Source organism: Dryobates pubescens, chromosome 10, assembly GCF_014839835.1.
Source record: "Dryobates pubescens isolate bDryPub1 chromosome 10, bDryPub1.pri, whole genome shotgun sequence".
NCBI lineage: Eukaryota > Metazoa > Chordata > Aves > Piciformes > Picidae > Dryobates > Dryobates pubescens.
In genome coordinates this window covers 15535324-15547700 of record NC_071621.1, presented here as the reverse complement: position 1 = coordinate 15547700, position 12377 = coordinate 15535324, and the positions used below count along the sequence as shown (strand labels likewise).

At 50.5% G+C, this 12377-nt stretch overlaps 1 protein-coding gene across 2 annotated transcripts in view; it reads left to right on the top strand.

Moving 5' to 3' along the window:
- GDPD5 (glycerophosphodiester phosphodiesterase domain containing 5) overlaps window positions 1-12377 on the top strand; it is a 272894-nt gene that overhangs the window by 96527 nt on the left and 163990 nt on the right. For both annotated transcript variants that reach the window (XM_054164479.1, XM_054164478.1), the window contains exon 2: window positions 6758-6932. In XM_054164479.1, coding sequence (XP_054020454.1) covers window positions 6816-6932 — 117 coding nt within the window. In that variant the 5' untranslated portion in view covers window positions 6758-6815. The remainder of the gene's footprint in view (window positions 1-6757; window positions 6933-12377) is intronic.

Sequence of the window (12377 nt, the reverse complement as noted above, 5' to 3'; positions counted from 1 at the left end):
TGGCGTGGGTTTGTGAGTTCTGTGGGTTAGTTTTGTGTTGTTTTTCACCCCCACCCCCCCTTCCCCTTCTGGTGCACGTTGCTGGGTTTGAATAATTAATGCCTGTTGTCTTGCTTCCCGTTGTCATTGCTGTACGTAAGGCTAACCAGCAGAGCTTTGAATCATTCATAGCCTGCTCTTCTCTGCCTCAAAACTGTAGATGTCATGGGAACAGTGATTGTAAGTTACAGACTCACTGCTTTTCTCCTTTTAAAGCCATTTCTGGAAGCAGGGGAAAGAAATATTCAGTCCATGAGGTCAGCCAAGCCAGGATCTTTGGACAGATGGTATCAGTGTGGCTGCTCTCAGGCAGCATTTTGCTTGCTGTGTTTTGGTCTCTTCCTGCATTTTGTGTTGCTGCTCAGGTGTCTGTGTGTGAGGTGTGGAGGATGGCTGCTGGCTTGTGTTTTCCTTCCTCTTCTGACCTTTTTTTTTGGCAACTGCTCCTGACCTTCCTGAAGAGGAGGGTTGCCCATTGGAATGGGCTGCCCAGGGAGGTGGTGGAGTCACCATCATTGGAGGTGTTCAGGAGACTTGATAGGGTGCTTGGTGCCATGGGTTAGTTGATTAGGTGGTTTGGTTTAGTTGATAGGTTGGACACAATGATCTTGAAGGTCTCTTCCAACCTGGTCTGGTCTGGTCTGGTCTATTCTATTCTATTCTATTCTAGGTGTTGCAGGTTGTGTCTCATGCAGCTTATTGGCACTTGGTTTGGAGCTCACGTTGAGTTTCTTCTTCCTGTGTTCCTCCTGATTGCCTTTATGGAGAGCAGCCTGAATCTGTGGGCTCCCACAGCATCTGCCTACAATGAGATTCAGCCAGAGGAGCCAGGGTGGGAACTTCATTTGGTGGCTTGTTAGAGAATAGAAACAGAGTATTATTGGTTGGAAAAGACCTTTAAGATCATTGAGTCCAACCATTCTCTACCTCTACCAGGGCTGGGGCTAAACCATGGCCCTCAGCACCACAGCTCTGCCTCTCTGAAACACCTCCAGGGATGGGGACTCGACAACCTCCCTGGGGAGCCTGGTCCAATGTTGTGAGAACCCTTCCAGTGAAGAAGTTTCTTATGGAGCCTTTTTGCCTCTCTTATTCCCCATTCTTGTAATTTTTATCCTCTTGGTTGTTTTTAGTGGATTCTGCAGCTCTTAACTTTCCAGAATGACCTTGTGGTTGGTGGGCACCCTCTTAGGTTTCCTTTGGTACCCTTGTGGTACCCTTTTAGGTTTCCTTTTTATACTGAAACTTATGTCCCTCCTGAACTCTGCTAGAAGTTTTGGAGATGCTGGGCTAGGTTCTGCTGTGTGTGGTTGCTAGATGCTCTTCAGAGCTGGACAATAAAGCTCCAAGCTTTTTACCTGGCTTTTGATGGGACAATGGCTTTAAACTAGAGTGGGGCAGATTTAGGTTGGACATTAGGAAGAAGCTCTTTACTATGAGGGGAGTGAGACACTGGACCAGGTTGCCCAGGGAAGTTGTGGGTGCCACATCCCTGGAAGTGCTTAGGACCAGGTTGGATGAGGCTTTGAGCAGCCTGGTCTGGTGGGAGCTATCCCTGCCCGTGGCAGAAGGGTTGGAACTGCATAATCTTTAGGGTCTCTTCTAACTGAAGCCATTGTCTCTTCCTTGTAGGACTTTCCATAGAATTGTTAGGGTTGGAAGGGACCTCAGTTCCAACCCCCCTGCCATGGGCAGGGACACCACACAACTACATCAGGTTGATCACAGCCACATCCATCCTGACCTTCAAAACCTCCAGGCATGAGGCTTCCACCACCTCCCTGGGCAACCTGTGCCAGTGTCTCACCACCCTCATGGGGAAGAGCTTCTTCCTAACATCCAATCTGAATCTACCCACTTCTAGTTTTTTCTTCATCCCCCCAAGTCCCATCACTCCCTGACACCCTCAAGAGTCCCTCCCCAGCTTTCCTGTAGCCCCCTTCAGATACTGGAAGGCCACAAGAAGGTCTCCTTGGAGCCTTCTCTTCTCCAGACTGAACAGCCCCAACTCCCTCAGTCTGTCCTCATAGCAGATTGTTTACTGGGCATTCTCCATCTCTCAAGTGCACTCAGGCCCTTATTAAAGCTTTGGTGCCTTCACTGTCTGTGGTTGTGCAGCTAAGGTCATGCCTTCAACTGAGAGCTTTGGATTTGTGGTCACGAGAGGGATGTTTGCATCTTGGAGAGGTGGAGTCAGGGATCCTGGTGACAGCCCTAAGATGAGAACTCTTCATGTACCTGCTAAGTTTTTCCTTTCCCAAACTCACTGCATTCCCTTCCCAGCCTTACCAGTTGCTCCCATGAATTGTGTTGTAAGTTTCAGCTAGGGACTTGAGCTTCAACTTCAGTGGAAGGATGGATCCATGACACGAGCTGTACTGTTTCTAAAGGCCAACCTCTGCTCCTGGGCTCCTGCTGCTTCAGATGAATTGGGTTTCTATTGGAAAATGCCAGGATTTGCCAGTTTTGACACTCTGTAGGTCTGTGGTTGATGTCCAGCACTGCTTCTCCAAGTGTCTGTGCTGGAGAGCAGTTAAGGGCTTCCCAGGAAAGTGATGAGCTTCTCAAGGGTAGCACTTGTGCTTGAGTTTTCATGGCATCATCAATGTTGGAAAAGACCTCACAGATCATCAAGTCCAACCTTTCACCCAAGACCTCATGCCCACTAGACCAAGTGCCATGTCAAATCCCCTCTTGAACACCTTTTCAATGCAGCTCTTGTGAGTTAGGGAGTTAAAATCTGTGGTCAGAGCTTTTGGAGGCAGCGATGGTCCCTCTGCCCTCCTGCCTTGCACAACCGAAGCAGGAAGAGGTGGAAGATACAATCATAGAATTGGTTGGAAAAGGCATCTAAGATTGAGTTCAACCATCAGCCTAACACAGAATCATAGCATTCTATTCTGGGTTGGAAGGGACCTCCAAAGGTCAACCAGTCCAGCCCCTTCTGCACTCAGCAGGGACATCCTCAACAAGATCAGGTTGCCCAGAGCCCTGTCCAGCCTCACCTTCAACATCTCCAGGGATGAGGCCCCAGCTACCTCCCTGGGCAACCTGTTCCAGTGTTCCACCACCCTCATGGGGCAGAACTTGTTCCTCACATCCAGTCTAAATCTGCTCTTGAAGCCATTGTCTCTTGTCCTGTCCCTGCAGGCCTTTGCAAACAGTGTCTCTCCATCCTTCTTGTAGCCCCCTTCAGGTACTGGCAAACCACTATTAGGTCTCCCTGGAGCCTCCTCCTTTCCAGGCTGAACACCCCCAGCTCCCTCAGCCTGTCTTTGTAGCAGAGGTCACTTGCTGATTAGGCTCTTCAGGGCAGAGTTTATGGCTTTGCCCAAGCCCCTTAAATAGCATCCAACTTTGCATGTCCTCAGCGTTTCTGTCCTATTCTACCTGACATTTGCTTCTGCCTGCAGCGTGCTGCTGACCCACAGGGAAAGCAGCCTGGGAAACTCAGTTTTTGGAGGGACAATCCTGAAGCAGAGAAAAGCCTGAAGATAGGAGGAGGCAACATGTGCAGTGACTAATGCTGAGCTTTTTATAAATAGCATGTAAAGAGATGAAATGCAGGCAGAGAGGTGACCTCGAGCGTGAGGCCATGGAGGTGGCACAGCAGCGCTTAAGGGCAGATGTGATGAGCACAAAGCTCTTGTTTCAGGCTGGATGTGTTTGTGCCTCTGTCCTTCCTGTCCTCCCTGAGGGAATGAACACAGCCACGTGGGCATCCAGGCTAGCTATGAACTGGTCTGTGAGTCCTGCACATCTTGTGTCCTCTGCTGTTGTCAGTGCTCCAGGCGCTGCTCAAGGCGTTGGGGAGAGTTTTGGTGGAAGGACAAAGCTCCTCAGTGTGTGTCTGTAGGCAGAGGAAGGCTCCATAGGGTTGACCTATGGGTATGGGCTCTGGAGACAGCATGGTCTGGTGGGCTTGGAAACCATAAAAACCAACTAGCAAGATCTTTCTGCCTCTAGGATGCTGTGACAAAGTCAGGTCAGGGCTGTCCTGGGCTGTCAGCACGAAGCACAGAGCGTAAATGGACACGGGGAGGGACAGAAGCTGGAAGGGTTGAGCTGTCTGTGTCCTCACTGACATCCCTAGACTCTGCCACAGTGCTTGCAAAGCCTGCAGCATCCCTTTTTACACCAGCTATAGTGAAAAATACGTTATTGGATGCTTCCTTCCATGAGACATGGCTATGAAGGGCTCTTAGGTGGTGAGGTTCATAGAATTATGGAATGGTTTGGGTTGGAAGGGACCTTAAAGATCATCTTTCTACTATACCTTCTACTAGCTCAGGTTGTTCAAGGCCTTGTCCAACCTGGTCTTGAATGACTCCAGGGAGGGGGCATCCACTGGAAAACCTGTTCCAGTGTCTCCCTTACCCTCATTGTCAATAATTTCTTCCTAATCTTCAGTCTAAATCTCCTCTCTTCCATCTTCAATCCAGTGTTCCATATCCTATCAACCAAGCCCTTGTCAAAAGTCCCTCCCCAGCTCTACTGTAGCCCCCTTCAGGTACTGGAAGGCTGCTCTAAGGTCTCCCTGGAGCCTTTTCTTCCCCAGACTGCACAGCCCCAATTCTCTCAGCCTTTCCCCACAGTGCAGGTTCTCCAGCCCTCTGATCATCTTTGTAGCCTCCTCTGGACCCACACCAACAGTTCCATGTCCTCCTTGTGTTGGGGGGTCTCTTCCAACCTGGTTTATTCTATGTATTCTATGTAATTCAGTGCAGTGCTCCAGGTGGGATCTTACCAGAGCAGAGTAGAGGGGGAGAAGCCATCTCCTTAAGCCCTGTCACTCTTTGCTGATGCCAGTGAGGACATGGCTGCTCATCACTATTTGCAAGACCTGAGCACTGGGGATCCTGCCTGAGGAAAGGAAACGTTTCCCCTAGAGAGGGTGGAGTTGCCTCACTGCCCACATGTCATGCACTCAGCTGTGCATGCCCTGGAAAGGCAGCCAAGCACTTTGCAAGCTCAAGTGCTGCTGAGCATCCCTCAGAGTGCACCGACTGCCCACCTACCAGCAATGTGTGGGGCTGTGGGGTGTAGGCTTGTGGAAAACCCCTGGTAGGAGGGGGTTCAAGACAGCTGAGTGAGAGGAGTGGTGCCACCAGCCTGGCAGATATTTGCTTTGAGCTTCCTCTGCCTGAACAGTGAGTCTATGAATTAGTTAGAGCAGAAGATGAGTTGGTGTGGTCTTGATAGGAATCTACCAGAGACGAAAAAGAGCATCTAAATATATAGAGATCAAGAGGGGGAAACAACAAAAAAGAGCCCTGTGACGCACAAAGGACGTCATGGATGGAGCAAGCAGAGCTCTCTCCCTCAAAACAGCAAAGTTCCCAGGCATGGCAAATAGAGCAGCTGCACTGAAGTCAGTCTGCTCCTCTGGGAGGGAATGCTGCTTGCTGGAGAGGTGGGGGCGGAAAGCTTTCTCCTGGGTGAAGGATGCAAGCAGGTCTGCATCGCTGTGAGGGATGATAGTTGGGTGGTGGAACACTGGAACACGTTTCCCAGGGAAGTGGTTGCGGCCACATCCCTGGAGATATTCAAGGTGAGGCTGGACAGGGCCCTGGGCAACCTGAGCTAGCTGAGGATGACCCTGCTGAGTGCAGAGGGGGTTGGACTGGATGAGCTTTGGAGGTCCCTTCCAGCCCAGCCCATTCTATGTTTCTTTCTCCCTCTCCCTCTCCCTCTCTGATTCTCCCTCTCCCTCCCTCTCTGATTCTCCCTCTCCCTCCCTCTCTGATTCTCCCTCTCCCTCTCTCTCTAATTCTCCCTCTCTCTCTAATTCTCCCTCTCTCTCTAATTCTCCCTCTACCTCTCTCTCTCTGATTCTCCCTCTCTCTCTCTCTCCGACTGTCCCTCTGATTCTCCCTCTGATTCTCCCTCTCCCTGATTCTCCCTCTGATTCTCCCTCTCCCTGATTCTCCCTCTCCCTGATTCTCCCTCTCTCTCTGATTCTTTCTCCCTCTCTCTCTGATGCTCCCTCTCCCTCTCTCTCTGATGCTCCCTCTCCCTCTCTCTCTGATGCTCCCTCTCCCTCTCTCTCTGATGCTCCCTCTCCCTCTCTCTCTGATGCTCCCTCTCCCTCTCTCTCTGATGCTCCCTCTCCCTCTCTCTCTGATTCTCCCTCCCTCTCTCTCTGATTCTCTGCTTGTTGGAGGTGCACATCAAGGGGCAGAGGATGGTCCCTACCTTTTGAGAGGGGCTAGCTCCTCACCTGGGATCATTTTGCCGGCTCCATAGGATGCTGTGGTTAAACTGATTATGCTTGGCTGGCTTTCAGCTTTGCAGAGGTCTCTGACTCAATGTTAAGATTGTGCTTGCAGAGTCTATGGTTGGTTCACATTTCAATCACTCCTCATAATCCAATCATCCAGGCTGCAATTGATCCACCTCCTGCTCCTTGTCCTTGGGTGGCTTTTCTCACCGCTAGCTCCCGTGAAGGCATTTCACTTGCAGCGGTGTGGGAGAAACCACCCAAGGAGAAGCAAACTTGCAAACTAATTAAACTTCTCAGTCCTGTTGAGTAACACCAAGCAGGAGATGCTGGCAGGGCAGGGAATAGACTGGCTGATTATTCCTCCTCTCTTCAGAGCCAGAGGAGATGGTTAATTATTAAATTGCTTGAAAATCTTGCTTGGCGCTTTCAGGTTTCCCTTTGCTGTTGTCGTTTGTGTTGGTTTAACCTCCCTTGTTTATTTCTCTTTGCTGACAGGCTGCTCCCAGGACCTGATGGCTTTCTGATACCTCCCTCCTGAGGGGCTGGAAGGAGCATGGTTAAACATCAACCATTGCAGTACTACGAGCCACAGCTATGTCTGTCCTGTCTGACCGGGATCTACGGCTGCCGCTGGAAACGGTACCAGCGGTCACATGATGACACCACCAAGGTGAGTGCTTGACCACTTTGCCTCTTCTCCACCATCACAGTATCACCAAGGTTGGAAGAGACCTCAAAGATCAGCAAGTCCAACCTGTCACCACAGACCTCATGACTAGACCACGGCACCAAGTGCCACCTCCAATCCCCTCTTGAACACCTCCAGGGATGGTGACGGAAGTGTTTACAAAGGGACTGAATGAGGTACTTAGTTGATTAGTTGGGCGATAGGTTGGACTTGATGATCTCAAAGGTCTTTTCCAACCTGGTTAATTCTGTATTCTGTGTTGTTCTTGACTTGGGAATGGATTTGGGGCTTGGTTGAAAGTGCTGTGGGTATTTGATGTGGATTAGACCGTGGAAAGCATTTACCCTGTGTTTTGGAGGTCTGCAAGAGGTCCTCAGCATGTGGTTCCAACACTTGAAGGGATCCTACAGGAAGGCTGAGAAGGTGTTTTCATAAGGTTATCTAGCATCAGGCTAAGGGGGAATGCTTTGAAGCTGAGGGAGAGCAGGGTTAGAGTGGAGCTGAGGAAGAAGTTCTTCAGCAGGAGGATGGTGAGACTCTGGAACAGGCTGCCCAGGGAGGCTGTGGCTGCCTCCTGCCTGGGGTGTTCTAGGCTAGGCTGGATGAGGCCTTGAGCAGCTGAGTCTAGTTGAGAGGTGGCAGGGAGGTTGGAGGAGATGGTCTCTGAGATCTCTTCCAACCTAAGCCATTGTATGTGGTTGATGTAGCAGATGGGCATGGTTGGTTGGTCATGGTGCTCAGAGAGGTTGAGTGGTATGGCCGGATTTGTCCATAGTTTGGTGCTGGGTGAGATTTCAGGTATGCTCCTTGCTCTGTGACTTATTGATGTACTTGTCTTCAGCTGAATACGTAGGACCTCTATTTCTGAGTTGTCTCTAGCTTGGGGGTTGGACTAGATGATCTTTTGAGGTGCCTTCAGGTTCATAGGTAGGGAAAGGCAGCAGGAGGTGAAAACTAGCAGGGAATAAATAGGCAGACTCTTAGAGGTGATCCTTCCCTCCCCTGGAGAAATGCAATTTTTAAGAGCCCTGTGAGGGGGACTCCATGCAGCAGGGCTGGACTTGCAACTTCTGTGGGGTTTGGGGGCTGTGAGATGGAGCCTCATGAGACCTGATGTGTTTATAGGAAGAAGAGTGAAAAAGCTGCTGTCCAAACCACCTTCTTGCATCTTCTGGGTAACGGCTGTGTGTTGCTGCTTTTCTGTGCTCTTATGTTGTCTGGACATTTTTAGTGTGCTTACTACTTAAAAAGGCAAAAAAAACCCCTCCCCAAAACTCAGATCTTGTGTGGTTTTTATTCTGACAATGCTCCCAGAAGATCTTTTTTGTTGCTTTCTGAGGGCTTAGCTTTGCACCGGTGACAATCAGCTTCTCTGTTTTGTTTCAAAGTCTGTAACCGAGGATCATCCTGGCAGCGGAGTGGTTTTCTCCCTGTGGAAAAAGAGACTGTCGAGGAGAAAACACTTCTGAGCAGCAGGTCCCGTGCCAAAGATATGCTCCTTGTTCATTGGTGGTGGTGCAGCTTGGCTGGGAGCTCCTGTGTGAGTTGAAAAGTCGCTGCTGGCGCCCGTGCGGCGTAAACCAGATTTCCTCCCGCCAAGGAGAAACGTTGGGGCTGCTTTGTTCTTGGCTTTCAGTCTGTGGCCACCTTAGTCTGAGTGATGGCTTCTGAGCCAGCAGAAGTTTCCTTTGAGCATATTGGAATCACAGAACTGTTTTGGTTGGGAAACACCCCTAAGATGGAGTTCAACCATCGACACAACACCGCCATGGACTCTAAACCATGTTCCCAAGTGCCATGGCCACAGGTTTCTTGAACGCCTCCAGGGATGGGGACTCCACCACCTCCTTGGGCAGCCTGTTCCAATCCCTGACCACTCTAGCAGCAAATAATTTTTTCCTAATGTCCAATCTAAATGTCCCCTGGCACAATTTCAGGCTGTTTCCTCTCATTCTGTGACATGATACTGGGGAGAAGAGACCCCCAGGTTACTCCAACCTCCTTTCAGAGAGTTCATAGAATGGTCTGGGTTGGAAGGGACCTCCAAAGGTCATGCAGTCCAACCCCCTCTGCACTCAGCAGGGACATCCTCAACTAGATCAGGTTGCCCAGAGCCCTGTCCAGCCTCACCTTCAATATCTCCAGGCATGGGGCCTCAACCACCTCCCTGGGCAACCTGTTCCAGTGTTCCACCACCCTCATGCAGAACTTGTTCCTCACATCCAATCTAAATCTGCTCTCATTTCAAACAATTGCCCCTCGTCCTGCCACTACAGGCCTTTGGGTACAGTCTCTCTCCTTCTTTCTTCTAGGCCCATTTAAGTACTGAAAGAATACTAGAAGGTCTCCCTGGAGCCTTCTCTTCTCCAGGCTGAACAACTCCAGCTCCCTCAGCTTGTGCTTGTACCAGAGCTGCTCCAACCCCCTGACCATTTTCCTGGCCCTTCTCTGGCCCTGCTCCATCAGCTCCAGGTCCTTCCTGTGTTGAGGGCTCCAGAGCTGGATGCAGTAATCCAGGTGAGCTCTCCCCAGAGCAGAGCAACATGGCAGAATCACCTCTCTCATAGAATCATAGAACCACCCAGGTTGGAAGGGACCCCTATAGGTCACCTATTCCAACCTCCCTGCAGTCAGCAGATACATCCTCAACTGGATCAGGCTGCTCAGAGCCTTGTCGAGCCTCACCTTGAATAAGTGAGGCTCTCAGTCGTCTTAACTGAGTTCTGGTCCCCCTGAACAGAGACACTGTGGGTCAATAAGCTTTGCCTTGTAGTCTCCACGTGTGCTTTTAAAGGCCTGAAGTTCAGCTGGCAACTTCTGAGGTAACTCCCAGATCCCAGGATCCTGTTGATGGATTGCCAGCAATTAAACTCTCTGAATTGCTGCACCTAAACACCCTGCTCTGTGCACAGCTTGTGTGCCTCACCCCAGATGAACTGCTAACTGCCTATTACAACACCAGAATAGCTCTTGCTCCAGGGCTAGAGTCCAGGGCTGGCTGCAACCATCCAGAGATGTTGCAGGCTGAGGATCCACGTGGGAGTTGTTGATGGCTTGCTTTGTATTAACACGAAGTTCAATCCATCAGCTGCTTTTGTTCAGAGATGTTTGGTTGTGTTGGGGGTTTTTTTATTACTTGCAAACCTGTGTTGTTTGTTCACAGCAAATATCACGTCAGGGAAATCATCCTAGGTGGATGTAGGGACACACACCCCACACACACACGTGGGGGGAGAGATTCTGCAGAAGAAAGCGGCAATGATCACTCTTTTATCTATCCATCAAAGAGAAGAAGACACTTCTGTGGACTGGCTGGGGTTGTGCAGTCGCTGGGATCTTTGTTGTTCTTTGTCATGGAGATGAGGATTTAGAATTCTAATTTCTGGTGTTTGCTGCCTTTCTGAGTTGTGGAAGAATACATGGTAGGAGGTTACAAGCTGAGTGCAGAGTGGGTTGAGAGTAGCTCTGAAGAAAGAGACCTGGGGGTGTTGATTGATGAGAAGCACCCCAGGAGCCAGCAGTGCCCTCATGCAGCCCAGCAGGCAGCTGTGTGCTGGGCTGCAGCCAGAGGAGTGTGGGCAGCAGGGCAAGAGAGGGGATTCTGACCCTTGGCTCTGCTCTGCTCAGACCCCATCTCCAATCCTGCCTCCAGTTCTGCTGTCCCCAGCAGGGGAAGGAGAAGGAGCTGTTGGAGTGAGATCAGAGGAGGCCACAAAGATGATCACCTCTGCCATGAGGACAGGCTGAGGGAGCTGGGGGTGTTCAGCCTGGAGAAGGACTTTTCATAAGGGTGTCTAGCAATAGGACAAGGAGGAATGTTTTTAAGCTGAGGGAGAGCAGGGTTAGACTGGATCCTAGGAAGAAATTCATCATTAGGAGGGTGGTGAGGTTCTGGAACAGACTGGTGCATGGCTTCTCTGGTCCTATCAGTAGCTGCTGAAATCTTTCCCTGCCTCCATCCTCTTCTGACAGCAGCATTCAGCAGTTGTAGCAGAGGTGTTTCCACAGGCTTGCTGTTCCCATCAGTGAAGAGCTGCCAAGCCTGGAACAATGCCTTGCAGTGCCTCTGCTCCTGTGAACCCAGCAGCAGATGCCCCACAGTTGGTGGAGCTCAGGAGCTGTCGCGTTTTCTGTTGATGGATCGCAGTTTGAAGGGTCTTTGGTGCCCAATCAATAAAAGAGCAATGGTAGCAAGATATCACAGGGCTCCTTGGAAGCACCTTGGGCCAGGAGTGTTGCTTCATTCCCCATCCTTCTTGACAAAGAGGCTTTTATATCTTTACTGGGGAAACCACCACCACAGTGTTATCAGCACCTTCCTGAGGCTGCTTTGATTTAGTGCAATAAAACCTTAATAGAGCTTGGCAGAGTGCCTCAACCTCCTTGACCTGAGGCAGCTGCAGCAGATGGGCTTGTGGCAGAGGGAGGGAACTGAGAATTTCCCAAGTCAACCAGTTCTGGCTCAGCACTCTTCCAAGTTACCTCCCTTTCCCTCCCCAGTGTGAAGTGTGTGAAGTGTTAGTAAGTGGAATTCCTTGATGTTCAGGTGAAATCCCAAAGCCTGTCACCAATACAGGCTTCCTGTTTTCTTCTGGCACTGGGTAAACTGAGGCACAGAAATCAAGCTGTTGAGATGCCCAGAGCAGGCTCCAACCCTGGAGGTGTTCAAAGGCAGGTTTGGATGAGGCCTTGAGCAAGCTGGTCTAGAAGGAGGTGTCCTTGCCCATGGCAGGGGCGTTGGAATCAGATGATCTTTAAGCTCCCTTCCAACCTGTGATCATCACACACTGATTCTGTGGTTATGACTTGGTGGTGGCCACCACTGATGAGTAATTTTGAATCATAGAATTGTTAGAGTTGGAAGGGACCTCAAGGATCATCCAGTTCCAACCTCCCTGCCATGGGCAGGGACACCTCACACTAGATTAGGTTGCTCAGAGCCACATCCAACCTGGCCTTAAAACCACCAGGGATGAGGCTTCCACCTCCTCCCTGGGCAACCTGTGCCAGTGTCTCACCACCCACATGGGAAAGAACTTTTTCCTAACATCCAATCTGAATCTACCCATTTCTAGTTTTGTTCCATTCCCCCTAGTCCTATCACTCCCTGACACCCTCAAAAGTCTCTCCCCAGCTTTCTTGTAGCCCCCTTCAGATACTGGAAGGCCACAAGAAGGTCTGCTCATCCTCATGGCCCTTCTCTGGACACCTTCCAGCGCCTCCAGATCCTTCCTGGAACAGAGGCTCCAGAACTGGACACAGTGCTCCAGGTGGGGTCTCAGCAGAGTGGAGCAGAGGGGAGAATCACTTCCCTTGACCTGCTGGCTATGCTTCTCTTGATGCAGCCCAGAATCATCCTCACCCAAGAATCATCCTCACACAGACACTTCTCCCTAGTACTTGTGAATGTGCTTAAAGGCTTCCTTA